Source organism: Aethalodelphis obliquidens, unplaced genomic scaffold (assembly GCF_003676395.1).
Source record: "Aethalodelphis obliquidens isolate GAN/ISIS:26980383/991018 unplaced genomic scaffold, ASM367639v1 scaffold3, whole genome shotgun sequence".
Classification (NCBI taxonomy): domain Eukaryota; kingdom Metazoa; phylum Chordata; class Mammalia; order Artiodactyla; family Delphinidae; genus Aethalodelphis; species Aethalodelphis obliquidens.
Window position 1 is genome coordinate 66,951,602 of NW_020837947.1, and position 21,198 is coordinate 66,972,799.

At 33.6% G+C, this 21,198-nt stretch overlaps 1 protein-coding gene across 7 annotated transcripts in view; it reads left to right on the plus strand.

Moving 5' to 3' along the window:
• The window catches only part of RNGTT (RNA guanylyltransferase and 5'-phosphatase), a 250,509-nt gene that overhangs the window by 123,497 nt on the left and 105,814 nt on the right, over positions 1-21,198 (plus strand). For 6 of the 7 annotated variants that reach the window (XM_027090771.1, XM_027090750.1, XM_027090740.1 and 3 more), the window contains one exon: positions 2,623-2,723. In XM_027090771.1, the coding sequence (XP_026946572.1) occupies positions 2,623-2,723 (101 nt within the window). Of the gene's footprint in view, positions 1-2,622; positions 2,724-3,531; positions 3,621-21,198 lie in introns of all 7 variants that reach the window. The other variant, XR_003429506.1, reaches the window with a different exon arrangement.

Genomic DNA, 21,198 nt, shown 5'->3' on the forward strand with positions numbered 1-21,198 from the left:
CAAGGAAGACCCAATGCAGCCAAAAATAAAATAAAATATATGTGGAAATATAAATGCTACATTAGCTAAGAAAATTTGGAAAAAGAAAAACAAAGTTTGAGGACTTACATAACTGCTTTCAAAACTTAATATAGAGCTAGAGTTATCAAGACAATATGCTATGAGCAGAAAGAGAGGCATGTTTATCAATGCAACAGATTAGTAAGAATAGAAATATATCTATATCTATAAACAACTGATTTTTGACAAAGATGTCAAGGCAATTCAGTGAGAGAAGGATAATCTTTTAACAAACGGTGCTGGATGAAATTGATATCCAACTGCCAAACAACAAACAGTCCCTTACTTCACATCTTATAAATAAATTAACCTCAAATGGATCATATACCTAAAAATAAGAGTTAAAACTATAAAATTTCTCTAAGAAAATGTAGTAGAAAATTGCAGTGACCTTAGGATAGGCAAAGATTCCTTAAAGAGGGCACAAAAAGCACAAATTGTAAAAGTTTAAAATTGGTGATTTTGAAATGATGCTCAACATCACTAATCATCAGGAAAATGGAAATCAAAACCACACTGAGATATCACCTAACACCAGTTAGGGTGGCCATCATCAAAAAGTGAAAAGATAACTTGCTGGTGAGGATGTGGAGAAAAGAGAACCCTTGTGCACTGTTGGTAGGACTGTAAATTGATATAGCTCTTATGAAAAATAATATGGAGGTTTCTCAAAAAATTAGTAATGGAACTTACATGTCATTCAGCAGTTCCACTTTTGGATATGTATCCGAAAGAAATAAAATCATCTTGAAGAGACACATGCATTCACATCTTTACTGCAGCGATATTCACAGTAGCCAAAATGTGGAAACAACCTAAGTGTCCATCAGTGGATGAATGGTTAAAGAAAATAATGGTATACATATACAATGGAATATTATTCAGCCTTAAGAAAGAAGGAAATTCTGCCAATTGTGACAACACGGATGAACCTGGAGTACATTATGCTAAGTGAAATAAGCTCTTATATATATATATGGAATCTTAAAAAAAAAAGTCAAACTTAGAGTGTGGAATGGTGATTACCAGCGGCTGGGGGGTAGGGGAAGAGGGGAGATATTGATCAAAGGGTAGAAACTTTCAGTTATAAGATGAATAAGTTCTGGAAACCTAATGTATAGCATGGTGATTGTGGTTAATAATAAAGTATACTTGAAATTTCCTAAGGGAATAGATCTTAAATGTTCTTACAACATACACAAAGAAGTAACTGTGTGATGATGGATATGTTAATTAGCTTGATTGTGGTAATTATTTCACAGTGTATACATATATCAAAACATCATGTCGTATACCTTAAATTTTTTATTTCTCAATCATACTTCAATAAAGCTGTAAAAAATAGTTGATTTTGACTTCATTAAAATATATTCAAAAGAAATTGTTAAGAAAATGAAAAAGCAAGACAAAAACTGGTAGAAAATATTTGCAGTACATGTATCCAAACAAGGCTATTTATCCAGAATATGTAAACAGCTCTTCCAGTTCAATTATAAGGAGATAACCCAGTAAAAACAAGGGAAAAATTTTGAACAGACACTTCACCAAAGAAAATACACAGATAGCAGCAAATAAGCAAATTAGAAGATCTTCAACATCTGTCATTTAGAGAAATGCAAATTAAAATTATGAGACATACTTTAGAATTAAAAAGACCAACAATACCTAGTCCTAGGATGGATGTGGAGCAGTTTGATCTCTCATGTATTACTGGTGGGAATGGAAGATGTCACTGCCACTTTGGAAAACGATTTGACAGCTGCTTGTAAAGTTAAACATACATTAACTATGTGACCCAGCCATTCTGCTGGGTATTTACCCAAAAGTTATGAAAACGGATGTCCACGCAAATGTTCAGACCAGCATCATTCCTGGTAGCCTAAAAATGGGAACAGCCCAGATATCCATCAACTTGTAAATGCATAAACAATTTGTGGTATATGCATAGAATGGAATCCTGCTCAGTTTAATAAAAAGGAACAAGCTAATATATGCACCAGCATATAGCAAAACCTTGTGTAAGAATTTCTTATGAATTCTAGAAAAGGCACAACTATAGTGATAGAAAGAAGGTCACTCTTGCCGGAGAGTTGGTAACAGGGAGCTGACTGCAGCTGTCAAGGGGAAACTTTTTGGGGGTGATTGAAATGCTGTATATCATGATTCTGGCGATTGTTACATGATTGTATCCATTTGACAAAATTCATTAGCTAGTTTTATTAATTGTGAATTATCCCACAGTAAAGCTATTGAAGAAGGAACAAAATTTTTTAAAAGTGATCAAACTTCCTTTAAGTTATAGTAGGATTGGAGGGAATAACAGGTTTCATTATTTTTCGAGACTTTCACAAACAAGTGTCTACATGCTTTGGCAGAAAAAGAGGCCATCAGTAAGATGGTTGATATCTAACTTTACTCATCAGTTAAAAATAACAAAAATTATATTCAGAAAAAAAGTAGTGATTTTGCTTAATGAAAAGTAATTGATATTATATTTAATAAATCAAATGTTTAATTTTTTAGCTTCATATTAACTATTATCATCATTTTAATTCACTTTAGAAATATAAACCTGGTCGATGTGATGATATTTTGAAATGGAAGCCTCCCAGTTTGAATTCTGTGGATTTTCGCTTAAAGATAACAAGAATGGGAGGAGAAGGGTAAGTATGCCCCTTTGTTTCCCCATGATTTTTACATGAAATAATACCGTTTGCATAAGGCTTCACTGTTTTCTGGGTATCTTACATATACTTTACAAAAAGAAAGTAAAGTACTTTTACGTATACTTTATGTATGTACCCATAAATCTATCTCATTTTCCCAGATTACTTCTTTGACCTATCACAGCTAACATGTTGGTAGCATCCTTTAAACTTCACTAATTTTAGTCTTAAAGTTATTTCTAATATAAAAAAATGAACTTTGTTTAATTGTAAAAGTGAAAATACATTTTACTTGAAAGTAATCCTGTTCAGTGAATTACAAATATAAGATATGATCATTAATATTATAATTGAATGTTTTGAAACAAGCCTTTTTTCCTTTGAAGGAAACTACTTCATGTTTGTATTTGGATAGCAAACACTTATCTATACTTTATTAGGGTAGGGTTTTAATTATGGAATTACATTACAATTTTTCATTATGTTCATTGTGTGAATTTTTTTCATTTATTGGTTAATCTTCATTTTTGACTTCATTGATTGCTATTTTAGAGTAAAAAATGCTTTAGCATGAATATTTTCATTGTTTTTCCAAAGCCTTGTTTAATTTTACCTTGTTTCACAATTTTTTATGGCATCTCATATAAGTAAATACATAACAACAAAACAAGAAATGTTTAATCAAGAAAATCATAAAGAGAAAGTAAATAAGATAATGCTGGCAGAGAGGTTAAAAGTGTACCAATGCATGCCATAAAATTCTTTTTACTTGCCAAAGATAAACCACAGGTTTATTTTTTTGTAGCTAATGGAATGAAGGATATACGATGAGTTATATGAATCCAGATTCCAGAAGATTAAGTCTCTTAAGAGACTGTATATTTTCAAATAAAGGTACTGTGTAGTGTGGTGAATCCTAACTAAAAAAAGAATTTTATTAAGTCATATGGGTATCAGTTTTCAAAAAATAGAGTAGTTAGTATTTTACATCCTTAATTAAGAGTTTGTGACTTAATAGCAAAGTACAGTTTAGCCAGAACAATTATCTGGGGCCCCAAATAGTGTTGTTTAGGTATTTCACTGTCTATTGGCCTGGTTTAATCCAAGGATAGGTAGATAACTTTTGACTGTAGGATTGGATAGAATATGTATATTCTATAGAATAATATAAAAGATTAGATAAGAGAAATAATATTGGCAATCTAGAATATCTGTATGCCAGTTACTTTGTCAGGAAGAATGATCTTTAGTTTCCTGCTTATCAATACTTAACCAAAAATATTATTTCTCTAATTTAATCTTAGCTATGCATTGGTATTAACATTAATATCAGTTAATTTTTATTAATTATTAACCAATATTATATTATTATAACACTATTAACTACTAATAATATGAATAATTAAATATTATTAATCAGTATTTTCTTGAAACTTCCCCAAAACACATTCCCCCTCCCCCCCATATATATAAAATATCTTTGGATAAATATTGCTAAGTAGTAAGCTCAAGATTATTCTTCCTGACAAAGTGTTGGGTATGCAGATATTCTGGGTTGCTGGTTCACTTTGGAACCTCCACATCAAAAGTCATGCAAGCTGAGTGTAGGCTTATATGTTTTTCTGGAAGTGGCTTAGAGAAGACCACCACTCTTCTAAACAGTGGCAGCTGAGGGATTAATTCAGATGCTGCCACCTGCATCATCTTCTTCTTTTTTTTATTCTTAAAAGTCACAGGTGAATATGGTTCTTTGGAAATAAGGCTTCAAAGGTGAACTAAAATTTGTTAAATTGCCTCATTACTAAATCTTTTATTTTGCCTAAATGTTTTATTTATAATATTTAGTTAAGGAGTATTAACCCTTGTGTGTTTCTGTTGATTGTTTCATTGAGTTTTGAAATGTGATTTTGTTTTGCTTTTTACAGATTGTAATTCTTAGCAACACTTAAAAGCTACATGAGGCTAAATGTAGCATGTCCATTTTTCTGTGTTAGAAATGATATTATTAATTTTTTCCTTCCATTTGTCCATTGCAATTAAATATAGCAAAGTGTAATTCAGTTTAGTGGTTTGTCATTTGCTTTTATTCTTAGTATGTTTTAAAATATATATATATATTTTAAAATTTTATGTATTTGAATGTCTTTTTATTAAAAAAATGAATTATTTTTGATTCTAGTCCTCTTTAAAACACACCACAATGTCAGCATTTAAGGTGATTTTTTTGGATAGCAATATGCAAGTTACATTGCTGTAGGTACCTGATTTATTTATGTAACATGGGTGTCAGTTTTCAAAAATGGGGTATTTAATATGAAATATAAAATGATAATTATGACATAAAATACATATTATTCAGTTAGCTGGAGTAATATGCTTTTTTTTATGGAGAGGATGTTATGTATTATAGCAGTTTTCATGAAATAAATGAGTTTATATCTAATACTTATGTTAGATGCAGTATGTTAGAATTATGAGAAGTATGCCTGTAATAGTTTGAAAGGAGAGTAGCTATGTCTCTGAATCATAAGAATTGTAGCATGTGATTAGTGAAGTGGGGCTAAGATACTAAAATACCATGAGACGTGATACTATACATAGAGAATCCTAAAGATGCTACCAGAAAACTACTAGAGCTAATCAATGAATTTGGTAAAGTAGCAGGATACAAAATTAATGCACAGAAATCTCTTGCATTCCTATACACTCATGATGAAAAATCTGAAAGTGAAGTTAAGAAAACACTCCCATTTACCATTGCAACAAAAAGAATAAAATATCTAGGAATAAACCTACCTAAGGAGACAAAAGACCTGTATGCAGAAAATTATAAGACACTGATGAAAGAAATTAAAGAGGATACAAACAGATGGAGAGATATACTATGTTCTTGGACTGGAAGAATCAACATTGTGAAACTGACTCTACTACCCAAAGCAATCTACAGATTCATCGCAATCTCTATCAAACTACCAATGGCATTTTTCACAGAACAAGAACAAAAAATTTCACAATTTGTATGGAAACACAAAAGACCCCGAATAACCAAAGCAATCTTGAGAAAGAAAACTGGAGCTGGAGGAGTCAGGCTCCCTGACTTCAGACTATACTACAAAGCTACAGTAATCAAGACAGTATGGTACTGGCACAAAAACAGAAATATAGATCAATGGAACAGGGTAGGAAGCCCAGAGATAAACCCACACACATATGGTCACCTTATCTTTGATAAAGGAGGCAAGAATATACAGTGGAGAAAAGACAGCCTGTTCAATAAGTGGTGCTGGGAAACAGACAGCTACATGTAAAAGAATGAAATTAGAACACTCCCTAACACCATACACAAAAATAAACTCAAAGTGGATTAAACACCTAAATGTAAGGCCAGACACTATTAAACTCTTAGAGGAAAACATAGGCAGAACACTCTATGACATAAATCACAGCAAGATCCTTTTTGACCCACCTCCTAGTGAAATGGAAATAACAAAAATCAACAAATGGGACCTAGTGAAACTTAAAATCTTTTGCACAGCAAAGAAAACCATAAACAAGACGGAAAGACAACGCTCAGAATGGGAGAAAATATTTGCAAATGAAGCAACTGACAAAGGATTAATCTCCAAAATTTACAAGCAGCTCATGCAGCTCAATATCAAAAAAACAAGCAACCCAATCCAAAAATGGGCAGAAGACCTAAATAGACGTTTCTCCAACGAAGATACAGATTACCAACAAACACATGAAAGAATGCTCAACATCATTAATCATTAGAGAAATGCAAATCAAAACTACAATGAGATATCATCTCACACCAGTCAGAATGGCCATCATCAAAAAATCTACAAAGAATAAATGCTGGAGAGGATATGGAGAAAAGGGAACCCTCTTGCACTGTTGGTGGGAATGTAAATTGATACAGCCACTATGGAGAATAGTATGGAGGTTCCTAAAAAAACTAAAAATAGAACTATCATATGACCCAGCAATCCCACTACTGGGCATATACCCTGAGAGAACCATAATTCAAAAAGAGTCATGTACCACAATGTTCACTGCAGCTCTATTTACAATAGCCAGGACATGGAAGCAACCTCAGTGTCCATCAACAGATGAATGGATAAAGAAGATGTGGCCCATATGTACAGTGGAATATTACTCAGCCATAAAAAGCAACAAAATTGAGTTATTTCTAGTGAGGTGGATGGACCTAGAGTCTGTCATACAGAGTGAAGTAAGTCAGAAAGAGAAAAACTAATACTGTATGCTAACACATATATATGGAATCTAAAAAAAAAAAGGTCATGAAGAACCTGGGGCAAGATGCAATAAAGACGCAGACCTACTAGAGAACGTACTTGAGGACATGGGGAGGCGGAAGGGTAAGCTGGGACAAAGTGAGAGAGTGGCATGGACATATATACACTACCAAATGTAAGATAGATAGCTAGTGGGAAGCAGCCACATAGCACAGGGAGATCAACTCGGTGCTTTGTGACCGCCTGGAGGGGTGGGATAGGGAGGGAGACACAAGAGGGAGGAGATATGGGGATATATGTATATGTATAATGGATTCACTTTGTTATAAAGCAGAAACTAACACACCATTGTAAAGCAGTTATACTCCAATAAAGATGTTAAGAGAAACGAAAAAGAAAACCGTGAGACAAATTAATTTCTTTTCTTGATTGTGTTCCTAATATTTCTACAAAGCTTAGTATAGAGTGGAATGTCTTGAAAGGTATAATGTAAATACCAATCTTTGAAAATGTCTGCAATGAGTTTTTTTTATGATGTCTTAGGCTTTCAAAGTATGGTTTTGAATCTCCCTTAGCTGTTGTAATAAAGTGGTTATAGTATAGATTCTTGTTAGATTAAAATTTAATGCAAATAGAAAAATCTATTAACTGTCCTGTTGATGGCATTTAAAATCTAAACTTTGCTCTTTTCCCTCCTTATAGTACCATTTCTGAAAATTCAAGGTATATTAATGATGATTTATCATGGCCTAAAATAACTTGTATATATCTTAGCAGTTTACATTGTGTTGAGCTTTACAGACATACAATTCAGATTTTCAACTGAAAGCTATACATTGTTTTAAAATTATTGTGGGTTTATATTAACTAATCTCCAACCAAAAATTTTGGTCTTTGGGCTTTCCTGTTGGCGCAGTGGTTGAGAGTCCGCCTGCCGATGCAGGGGATGCGGGTTCGTGCCCCGGTCCGGGAGGATCCCACATGCCGCGGAGCGGCTTGGCCCGTGAGCCATGGCCGCTGGGCCTGCGCGTCCGGAGCCTGTGCTCCGCAATGGGAGAGGCCACAGAGGTGAGAGGCCTGCGTACCGAAAAAAAAAAAAATTGTGGTCTTTGTGAAAAGCTAGGATTACAAAGGTTGTCTGTGTTCTGGAGAGTGCAAACTCTTGAGTACGATGTCAGTGACTTATAGGGAGCTGTATAAACTTATTATTTGTATAGCATAGTCTAGAGCCCAGATTCTAGAGTCAGGCTGCCTGGGTTTAAATCTTGTTACCTGTGTGACCTTGAGCACAGCCCTTGTTTCTGTGCCTCAGATTCCTCATTGGTAAAATAGGAATTGGCCTTGTAAGACTTTTGTGAGGTTTAAATGATCTAATATATGTAAAATATATATTAATATATATAGTAATTATATATTGCTGTTATTTTTGTTGTTTTCAGTAAGGTAGATTTAAAAGTTCATATTCCCATTTTGCCGATCCTACAGTTCTGTTGTTTGCTGAACTGTGTAAATTTCACTTTTGTTTGTGAATCATTTCCTGTTTGATTCCAATCCCTGTTAATTTTTCCCTTTTAAAATGCATATATCTTCAGTTTATTTGTGTAATTAATTATAAATTATTGAGCACCTGGAGAGCAAGAAATCACAAAATTTTTATGTATAGAATTTTTTGGTAACAAATGTCTTAAAATAATGTTGACAATATGTATAGTGGTTAAGAACATGGGTTTTTGGCCAGGACTGCACAGAACCAAATCCTAGCTCCACTACTTCCTTGCTGTTGTTACTTAATCTTTTTAAGCTTCCTCATCTGTAAAATGTCCACAGTAATAGTGATTAGCTCATAGATTTGTTGTGAAGATTTATTCATATTCTATATTCAGTTGCAGGAGCGAACAAAGTAAATGTGGGTTCTGCCCTTATAGACTTTACAATTACAAGCTACTGGCCTAAAATGCAAAAATAGTATTGCTTTATGAGGTTTTGTAGGATTAAATATGAGATGCATCTTAACCAACTCAGGTCTGGGCATTTGAAGTTGAGAAATGCTAGCTTAGTAAGTAGCACGATGAAGTAAGTGAAATCAACTACATGATTCTACTTGAAAATGTATGAACAAGTCCTCTTAACTCTGCTGACTAAAGTGTTTTTTTTTTCCTTCTGCTCAGATTTATTTAAAGAAAAGAATAATCTGATTCTAATGCTTACTTGAACAGGTGCTATTATTTATTTATTTTTTTTTGCGGTACGCGGGCCTCTCACTATTGTGGCCCCTCCCGTTGCGGAGCACAGGCTCCGGACGCGCAGGCTCAGCAGCCATGGCTCACGGGCCCAGCCGCTCCGCGGCATGTGGGATCTTCCCGGACCAGGGCACGAACCTGCGTCCCCTGCATCGGCAGACGGACTCCCAACCACTGTGCCACCAGGGAAGCCCCAAGTGTTATTATTTTTAAGAAAGAAATTACAGTGGTAAAATATTCAGACTGCTGAAAAAAATGTTCTTGTGTACGAAAGGATTAAGTCAGCAAGAATATAGCTAATAAACTATAGGGGGGGAAAGAGTCTTATTTCTCTGCTGAACAGAGCCAGTTTCTTTTTTCCCCCTCTGTTCTATTTTGGAATGAAATGCTTAACTCTTTTATTTACAGTTTATTAAAAGAATTATTTTAAATGAAATTAATTAGAGTTAACAGCACTAATATAACCAGTATTATTACATAGTACACTTAGTAACTGAGCTATTTGGCATATAGCTAGCTGGTCGGAGGGGTATAACAATGGCTACTTTTATTTTTTAGCAAATGGCCCATGGTACCTGCTTTGTTTATCCTATTGAACATATTCTCATCATGCAAACATTTTTTAAGACAAATGCTTCCTTGGGTTTCAGTCGTTTGAATGGTTAGTGTATCAAGTTCTTGATTATGCTGTATTTCCAAGTGGGCCAGATGAGGGAAGGAGAAGCTGTGGCTGGCTGTTCAGTTCCTCTGCCCAGCTGTCTATGAGGTATTAGTAATTCTTCTTAACCCTTTGATTTTGTCTTCCCTACTTCCTACAGAAAATCGTTCTCAGGCCATCTACCAAAAATAAATATAGTCAAAGCACCTAGGAGAAAAGGAACATGTGGTTTACAAACTTGTGCTTGTAAGGTCACTGGAGTCAAAATACTTTTTTTTCACTTGTTAATTTACTGAAGGGAAATTGGTATTACCTTTGTTTTATCATTTGGTTCTTTGGCATTTAACTATTTATTCATTTCAAATTATTCATTACAACGAGAACCTTTTGCTTGTGTCATTTGTTCTAATTTAATGTATGTTTTACTTAATTGCAATTTTTCTAAGTTAGCTTTTACGTTATGAGGAGCTTGTTACCTGGGAGATATCCCTGGGGAATAGTGTATAGATTAAATACTAGTGTAGTTCCTACTTTGAATCACATCGGAGAGAATGTGATTCAAACTAATCCAAGCAGCCTGTGAACATAGTATTTTACTATAGACCTTCTTGAGTTTGTATCGTATCATAAAGGAGAGTCACTCTCCATGCCATTATATTAGTCTACTGCAGAAACAATTGTGTTTATAACAAAAATATTACTAAGCCTTAGTAAAATGAAATGCTTATGTTTTAGTCCAATGGCTTATATTTGATATAATTATGGATGGAATTTTAAAAATTAGCAATTTGTTACAGCTTGCGGTATTAAGATTTGGCCTCGAGTATTGATGAAGTTACTATAAATTTATTGCTGAACATCCCAAGTTCAAATCTTGTTTATATATTATGGGTAAAATGAGGAAAAATTTGAGCTTTTTAGCCACTGTGCATTTCTCTGTTTAATGCAATTGTGGAATAAATTAAATAGCTCTGATTATTAAAATAATTATAAGATAACTAGTGATAGAATTATATTCTTGTAACTCTCACAGTCTGTTTTGAACCAAGCCATTTAATTTGGTTTAAAGAGTTAATTATGACAAGAGGATATTTAATATCCTCTAGCATATGACAGCTTCAAAATATAAATATGGTAATTTATTGTAAAAAGAAGAAAGCTAGGGCACATCATTGTTAATGCAGTCCTTTTATCTCTGGAAAATGGAACTCATATTAAGCTTTGAATCTCAAGGGAAAGGATATGGGGGAAGGGTATGGTAGGAGCTCATTTTGTTCTTTGTATACATCAGAAAACTATCTTAGCAAACTGGACTTCCAAGTGTTGAATAATGGGATAGTAAGAGCAATTATGATCCATGATTTTTGCAAAGCTTCATGAAGTGGTGTTGCTAGTGGTTGTTTTCAGTATCTTACTTTTATTATATTGGTACCTGTTATATATGACCTTTGTTTTCAAAAAATTATACTCAATTATATGTAGGAAACGTATTTCATTGTGTAATAACAGTTTAAGCTTTAGATTTTCTAAATGCATATATACATACCAGCATTGTTCAGGGTAAACACTACAGATTTAGCAATTGTATTTATAGTACATTACCACCTTGTAATATTTTAATTAGAAACCTCTATCAACTAGAAATTTTCTATATCTGCAGCTCAGAGATAGTTCATGTTCATGCTGATAAACAGAAATCATTGCAGGTTTCGTACGCATGTTTTCAGTCGTCAGAGGAAGTCTAGGTTATGCAGCTTTTTAAGAACGTACATTCTGTTTTTATTTAATTGTTTGAGAATTGATGATCTAAATTGTAGTAAATTAACATGTTAGTATCAAAAGTATTTTTCCTGACCATTATACAGTGACACGAGTTCCTCAAATATCATCAAATTTACCTCTTCTGAGTAATGTTTTAACTTTCATAACTAGAGCTGGACTATGTATTATTTAGATGTTAAAATTGCTTCAGCATTTAAATATGGATTTATAGTAGAAAGTATAGACCGTATTACATAGTCTCAGGGGAGTTTAGAATACATTAACTGTAAATTACATGAATTCATTACTAAGAAACAACGACCTTTATTCATCTTTTTCAGAATCTAATTTATAAAAATGAAAAAGAAATCACTATCCTCTTTGTCTTCCATTTACTTTTGGACTTTTGGCATAGTAAGTAGCAGTACTAGTTAAAACTGATTAATGATCACTATTCAGTAACCATTCCTGGAAAACCATCTGTGTGCAAACCACATTGTGAGGTGCTGGGAATAAAAAGATGGGTAAGCCCTATCCTGAAGGTATGAGTAGCTTGACTGGAGGGACAGATGTAGATAAATATCAATGTGACAGATGCTGTACTCTCAGTGTGAGTAAAGTACTACAGAAGCCCAGACAATCTTATATTACATATAAAATATTTTAATTGTCAATAATAGTACAATGAAGGTTCTATAGAAGAAGGTTCATTTGAGTAGAACTTTGTAAATACATAGGCATGGCATTCAAGATATATAGTCTGAAAAAAGTCATGAAATTACATGAAATGTTTATCGAATCATTAGAGTTTATGGAAGTGAACACTTGAATAAAGTAGGCTAGGACCAGATTGTGATAGACCAAGAAAAGCAGAGTAGAGAATTAGGACTAACCGTGGAGAGTTAGTGACCAATAAAAAGAATTGATATTATCTGTGCTTTAGAAAGTAACTGGCTAGAAGATAGAGATTAATAACATATTCTAATCAGTTTTACAAGCCAGAAACCTATAAATCATCTTTGTCTACCTTACCTGGTTATCCAGTGAAGTCCTGTTAGTTTTTACTTCCTAGATATTGCTTAAATATGTTGACTTTCTTTTGTTCCCTAGTCATGATCTTAATTCAAACAAGCATTGTGTTACCTGGACTACCGAAATAACCTCTAACTGATTTTACCTTACTACCCTTGTTCTCACGTAGTACATTGTCTGATGTTAGTAGACATTACTAGAACTCTGTTAGCTTTTTTCTTCCCACTTCTCTCTTTTTGGTTAGTGCTTGCCTGCTGTAGTAGGTTGAAATGTGTCCCTCAAAAAGGTATGTTGCATGCTCTGTACCTGTGAGTGTGATTCTGTTTGGAAATAGGATCTTTGTAGATGCAATCAAGGTATAAGTGAAGATGAGATCATACTAGAATAGGGTGGGCCCTTAATCCAATATGACTAGTGTCATTAGAGAGATATAATTAGAGGGGAAGAGATATAGAGATGCATGAGGAGAGAAGGCCATGTGATGAGGGAGGCAGAGATTGAAATGCTGCAGCTGTAAGCCATGGAATGCCAAGGATTGTCAGCAAACCACCAGAAGCTAGGAAGAGGCAAGAAAGGATTTCTCTCCCATGGATTTCAGAGGGGGTATGACTCTGTCAACATCTTTTTAAATTTTTAAAAAATTTTTGGCTGTGTTGGGTCTTCATTGCTGTGCATGGGCTTTCTCTAGTTGTGATGAGCGGGGGCTACTCTTCATTTCAGTGCACCGCCTTCTCATTGCGGTGGCTTCTCTTGTTGCAGAGCACGGGCTCCAGGCTCGCGGGCTTCAGTAGTTGCGACATGCGGCCTCAGTAGTTGCGACTCAGGGGCTCTAGAGCGCAGGCTCAGTAGTTGTGATGCACAGGCTTAGTTGTTCCGCGGCATGTGGGATCTTCCCGGACCAGGGCTTGAACCCATGTCCCCTGCATTGGCAGGCAGATTCTTAACCATTGCGCCACCAGCGAAGCCCCCTCTGTCAACATCTTGATTTCAGACTTCTAGCCTCCAGAACTGCGAGACAATAAATTGTTGTTTTAAGCCACCCAGTTTGTGGTACTTTCTTATGGAAGCCCTAGGAAACAAATACACCTTGTATATATTGTTTTACCCTTTAACTTTATTCTCTTTCCTTATATTTTAGATTTATCTCTTGTAAATAACATTTAGCTGTATTTATTATCTTTGGTTATATTTTATCTTTTAAATGGAGCATTTTATGTTTTATACTTACTTAAATTAATCAAAAATATGAAAAAATTTCACCATCTTATTTTGTGTTATTTGTCCTACCTTTTCTGTATTTATTTTCTTCTTCTTTCTTGCCGCCTTTTGATAGTTTTTTCTCATTTTTTTCCCGCTCAGTTTGAAGTTGTGTTCTAGAAATTTTACTCCAGAAATTTTAGCATGTGTATTTAACTCAGTAAGTCTAAAGTTGACATTTTTACCTTTCCAAATAATGTACTTTTATTCTACTCACTTCTTTCCAACTTATGTGTAATTATTGACTTTTTTCCTTTTTATTAAAGCCCATAATACATTATTGTTTTTATTATGTACAGCCAATATTTGATTACTTTTCTTATTTATTTATAACTTCTTTTGTTATGCATCCCCTCTATTATCTCATACCTTTTATGTGGAACTATTAAACTTCTGTCAGTAGTTATATTCTTTAACATTTCTTTTAGACTCTGCTAGTAGCTAATTTCCATTGTTTTTATGACAGTCTTTAGTTTACCCTATTCATTGGACATTGAATTTGAAATAAATGGTTATTTTTCCTTTAGCATATCGATGATTTCATTCCAGTGTCCTCTGACTTTCAGTGTTACTGTTGAGAAGTCAGCTGTCAGTACAATTGTCTCCTTTGAAGATAACCTTTTTTCCTTTCTGTTTTACTTTTAAGAGCCAATCATTGTGTTTAGTGTAGTTTAGATTCACTGTGATGAGTCTAGGTATGGATTTTTGTTTTTCTAACTGAAATTTACTTGGCTTCTGGAAAATACGTTACATTGTTTTTCATCAGTTCTGAATATTTCTTGCCATTATTTATTCAGATGTTACCTTTGCCTCATTTCTTCTCTCCTTCCAGAACTTTGGTTGATTCATTTGATAAACAAATAAATATTAAGCACCTTCTCTTTGCTAGTAACTGTTTTAGGAGCTTGTGGTACATTCTTTTCTTCCCAACTCTGCCCTGCCATCACTGTTTTCAGGCCCACCATCAAACATAGAGGCAACAGGTTTCCACAAACTTCTTCACAGGTGCCCCTGAATGGTCCCTGGTTAGTGACTTTTCTCTGATCCTCCAATCATATCCTTTGTGATCTGTACTCCTTAGCTTCTCCTACAGTGGTAAGGTCTGATCCTTATAATAAATTCCTGATGCCGTATCACTGGAAGGTTCTGATCCCCAGGTTAAACCATAACTGATACATAGAGCTGACAGGTGTGCGAGAAAGGGAGAGGAGTCAGGGAGTCGAGGATTTTTGCCTGAGCCATAGGATGAAGTTGCCATCATCTGAGAATGGAGGAGAATGTGGAAGAGTGGGTTTAGGAAGAAAGATTGAAAGTTCAGTTTTGAGTATGTTGAGTTTGATATTGTAATAGTTAACCATCTTCATATGTCAAGTAGCTGATGAATATAATGAATTTAGAATTTTGGAGATTTATTTTGGACACTGTCAGTATATGGATGGAATTTAAAACTATGAGACTGGATGATATAGCCAAAGGAATAAATGTGGATAAAGAGGATGAAGGATTGAGCTTTGGGGCCTGTCAACATTTTTAGAGGCTGGGAGAAGATGAATCAGCAAAGAAGGTTGTTGGAAAAAGATTAGCAAGGAATTGGAAGTAATGACTTTGGTCAAATAATGCCCCAAAGTAATGAGAATTGAAAATTCACCTTTGGATTCAAGTTTAGTTTTTTGTTTTTTTTTAAATATTCAGCTTGTTTTCAGAACTGGTATGATGCAATTTGTATTTTGTACCACATTTTTATATATTCTAACATCTGTCCAGAATAGTTATTTTGTTCCACTGATCTTTCTGTATTGAGAAATATGTTGTACTCTAAAATTTTGAATTTAGCAGGTTACCAATTATGCTTGTCTTTATTTCTTGTAAGAATATCATAAACATTTCAAATTAAAATTCCTTTTAATTTGCTAACTTTACTCTTAAGTGAATTATAATCACCCATCACTTTGGGTATCACTTAGCCAAACTTTGGTCTGTTGAGGTATTCTCTTTTTTCCCCCATCTGTGGGCTTTGGCTGTTTTCTTTTTATATAGTCAATCCAAATATATATTAGAAAAGAAAAATACCAAAGCTCATCATTCAGTTTTGAAGTTTAGTTGCTAAATTTTCTAATAATATAGTGTTTTGAACCTGGTACCAGAACCTATACTTAAGTTGGCTGGTTATCATCCCCTATCTTAACTTTGACAAGGTCAAGCTGAAGTTTCATGGGAGGCCAATTTCTAGCCTTTCTGCTTGGCCACTGGCTCTGAAGAGTAGACTACAGTGGTTTTCCTTATCAGGGACTTTCGTCCTGATACATGCAACTTTGTGGATCTCCTCTGAGGAAAACTGAAGAATATTCTTCATTCTCTGAAGTGCCATATGTTCTGACTTTGGGGATTTGCATTAATTAGATTCTGACCTTACCTATATCATGCAGCTCTTCCACCTCTTACTTTTTGCATCTGAAAAATGAGAACATTGGAAAGATGATCTCTAAAGTCACTTTCTGCTCTAAATTTTTGTGATTGAATATATACAGTTGATCCTTATTATTCACAGATTCTGCAGTTGCAGGTTCACCTACTAGCTAAAATTTACTTGTAACCTTGCAGTGCTTTCACAGCCATTCATGGATATGCACAGGGGGACAGACATTAGGAGTCATCCTATGTACACGTTCCCAGCTGAGGTTGAACAAGGCAATGCACTGCCTTCTTGTTTTAACTCTCATACTGCAAACAAGTGTCTTTTTTTTGTGGTGCTATGTTTTTCACATTTTGGTGATTTCACTGGGCCTCCAAGTGTAGCGCTGAAGTGCTATCTAGTGTTCCTAAGTGCAAGAAAGCTGTGATTTCCCTTTCAGAGAAAATGTGTGTTAGATAAGCTTTATTCAGGCATGAGTTATAGTGTTGTTGGCTGTGAGTTCAGTGTTAATGAATCAACAATATATATTAAATAATGTGTCTTTAAACAGAAACACACAGAAAACAAGGTTATATGTTATTTGGTTGACAAAAATATGATCAGAGGATTGCAGGAACCTAATGCTGTATTTCCCCTAGAAGCAGTGGTTCCGTATTCACTAATTTAGTGTTCCTGGTGATGTTATAGAACATAACTACTGTGAATGACAAGAGTGGACTGAATATTTTTTCTTTTATCTTGTCCTTATGCTCCTTGGAATAATAAGCTCTTGTTCTGTTTCCCCTAGGATCTATCATTCTGCATATCAGCAACATTTAATAAGTACCTGTCCACCCCTCTAGGTCATCACAAAGCACCGAGCTGATCTCCCTGTGCTGTGCTACTGTTTCCCACCAGCCAACTGTTTTACATTCAGTGGTGTATATATGTCCATGCCGCTCTCACTTTGCCCCAGCTTATGTTTGTGTTGTATACAACGTCCCTGGTTCTTACTTGTACTTAGTGGGAGGAATAGAGAAAAGTTTGTCTGCTCTGTCTTCCCGGAAGCAAAGTCCCAGTAACATATAATTTAATTTATAAAATTTAATTATGCATAACCTTTTAAGAACAATTGATATTGTAGTTGCTCACCAATTACTTACTGAATTGAGTTAAAAGTGGTGCATATTCTTTAGGAAGGCTGTTTGTCTCCATCTAAGAGCTTTGTGAATTGAGAAAAAGAAAACGCAAATAAACACTTGTAGCATTTCTACCAAGTTAGTTTTCAAATATATCAATTTCTATACCTTTTCATAAACATAATTTATAATTTAGATGAGGAAAGACTGAATGTATTGTATTGACAATAACTTCAGTCTTTTCCTACCATTTCCATTGTTAACTGGTTCTGTTACATTCAATTTATCTTGGATGATCATTTATCTTTTAATTGTGCTGTGGTTTGTCAAATGAGCCTGGGCTTTTATTACATAACCACAGATCACCTCTGGAGCTAGTGAGCTGGTCAAAGTATGTATTCTAAATTGTAAGTTGTCACTTTGATGTTACTCCACACCCTTTGAAAGATGAAGGTGCAGATGAGTCAGGTGATTTTCAACAAATGCTACTAGAGTATTCAATTTAGATTTTAAGAAGTACATTTTAAGACTCTTCGGTTTGAATAATGACTTAAGTTTAAATTTTAATTGGACTGAACGTTTTCATCATTTTTTGATTTTCACAGTATTTTACCCAGTTAATTAAAGTCAGTAATGTCTTCATGAGGTAGGACAGTTATCTCCATTTTACAGATGGGAAAATTGAAAAATGTCATTTAGTTATGACTTATCCAAGAGCATTCAGTGAACTGAGATTAGAACCAGAACAATAGACCAAGATTGGAATTCTAAATACATTTTTTTTAACCACTATCTTGTGTTGAGTCCAATAGACCATGCCAGTAACCAAATTAAATTTATATATCTTTCAAAATGAGAGCAAGGGGGGAAAAGGGTTATCCAATTAGAACTTTAGCTTCAGACATGGTCTGTAAATGTCTAATTTTTCAGTCTGATGCATCAGGAATGTTTCATCATTATCATATCCCCTTTTTCATATGCAGCATAATAAAAAGTCGATAATACAAGACAGTAATTTCAAAAAATATGAATTTCTTCTTAAGAAATACGGTAGTTATTTGAATTTTTTTATAATTTAAAGGAAAACTGAAAAATGTGATATGTATAACAAACATATAAATATAGTGCATATCCTTGCCATTAAATATATTACATTTCTACACTTTATATATTGCACAAATGCAATTGAAAATTTATGGTAGGTTTACAAACTGTCAATGCTTATCATGTTAAAGACTACTAACTGTGTAAAATAAGTTGGAACTTGGAAACTGGTTTGTTAAAATTAAATTTCATTCCATATTAGTCTTCTGTTAGTTTGAAATATTTATATAGAATATTTTAGAGTAGTTTGTTATAATATGTTAGGAAGAATTTATTACTAAAAATTAAGCGTCTGGGTTCTAGATTTAGCTCTTATTCTGCTAAATATATTGATCATGGAAGCATATTTGCAGATTTGTCTTTGGGAATTAGAATCTTCATATAGCAGTTCATTATTGATAATGTAGCACCACGGAGATTTCTTCTCTGCTTATTTTTTTCTTTTCACCTTTTCTTCTTTTGTATTCTATTGTTAAAATTCTAATCAATGCCAGGTAAAATTGGGTAATAATGTATTGCTTTCCAATTCAGTGCTTCTCTTTTTCACAGTAGGTTTTTGTTTAAAATGACTCCATTTGAGGTGATACTAAACAAGTTAAAAATTAAAGTCTGTATCTCAGTTGTCCAAGATTAGGAATACCTATAACAAAACCAAGTTATTATAAACCTTATTCCTCACTCCAAACTAATTCTCCTCTACCTTGGAAGTCCCATAATGTTTTGTTATTGAAATTTGCTTTATTTTGCCTTACATAATTGTGAGCTGTTAACTTGACCCCCAGAGTACCTCATAAATTGTTTTACACTGCCTGTTCTCAGGTAGATGTTTTGAATTGAATTCAGTTCCCTGAAGACAAGACAAACACATGACCCCTTTCTGATATCTGGTTTTTAATATGGATATGTTGATTTTGTTTCTGTTTAGCTTGTTTCTCATTAGGCTGTCAAATTACGTATTTATTTTTAGTAGTGTCTATTCATAGTCAGTTTTCTTCACCTGGTTAGAATTATTAAGATTTTGTTTCCCAGTAATCTTCTAATTTGCATGGTGAAAAATCAGATGATCACTGATCAATTATTTTAAAATATAAATTGCATTGTAATACATGCCATCTAGATGACCAGTCTAACCAGAACAGTGCCTACCACATAGTAGGTGCTCAAAAAATAAATAAATGGATGAGTGAGAGAACTAACAAATGATTCTTATAACCTTTCTGTTTAATAGTTTATCCACTTAGATATTTATAAGTAAGATCACTGTGTTCAAGGATTTGTTAAAAATCCTTAATTTTAATTTAAACTCCTTAGTGCCAAAAACTGCATCTCTGCGTGAACATGCCACATGAAGCCTGTTAACTTTATTAAGATGTACCAAATTAATAGTTATCCAAAGTGAGTTGATAGGTTAGGGCCCATTGAACAGAACTGCACAGAATTGTTAATGAGATATAATGTGTGTGAAGGGCATCTATAGACTGTAAACTACTACACAAAGGTTAGTTCATTTATTAGGCAGCTTTTATTATTAAAATGCAACCAGTAATACATGCTAAATAATACTACTGTACTGTAACTACCCTTATCAGAATATGCAATATATAGTTGAGCATATATACTGGATTGTATAGATTGTCAAGGTACAGACTAAGCTGTATCTTATTCTTGGCAAAGTGTCTTTGGGTGTTCCTAAATAATAAAAAAAATACAATTATATAGAAAAATTACAAAGAAATAACTAAGTAGATAGTGTGTAATCTTGATAGATGATTATTAGAAAGCAAATTTCTAAATGCCAAAGCTGTAATAAAATCTTTTTTTGTAATTGAAGCTTTGGGGAAAATCATTTTGGATAACATATTAGTAGTTTAGGTTTATTTGTACAAAATATTGAAAGGCTGAACATTGAAAGATTAAAACTTGTCTCAAGATTATTCAAAAAACAAGGCTAGATTTCTTTTTTCTTTTAAGTTAGAAATGATGAAGGAAACAAGTAAAATGATTTATTTCTAGATGAAAATGTATTGTGTCATTTCCACCCAAGAAAACATTTAAGTGCATTAGTAATATCTGGTTTTTTTATCTTAAGCCAAAAGAATTCACTAAGAATAATCTGACTTAAAAAAATCACTATGAAGTATGTTCCTTAGGTTAAAATTTTGAGTCTTTGGGAACCTATATAATTTTTTTCCTAACTTGTTCAAGGAGAGAGAGTGTAACTTTTTCTTTAAAATTTTCCTTTCACTCGTGTTATTTTGTTGTCCTCCTTACATTTGTATATAATAGGATAGTACAAAGTGCCTTGGATTTATTATTCAATGGAAATACGTCCTTTCAGAGATCATTTGCTGTCTAGACCTCTATTTACCAGCAGTCATGAACAGATTGTACTTTTCTATTGAGATTAATATGGTTGCAAGGCAGCATTTAAAAAAGAGAAGAGTTTTAAATATTATGCTTGGAAAATATGAAGGACAATTAAAATCCGGTGTCTAACACATAAAAGAGCCATTTTATGCAAATACCATCTTTTATTTATATTTTGTTCCATTTATGATAGTAAATCTATTGGTCATTTTATTTTAATAGTTTAAAACCTTTATTGTGTAGCTAGGGAATTAGAAATGGTC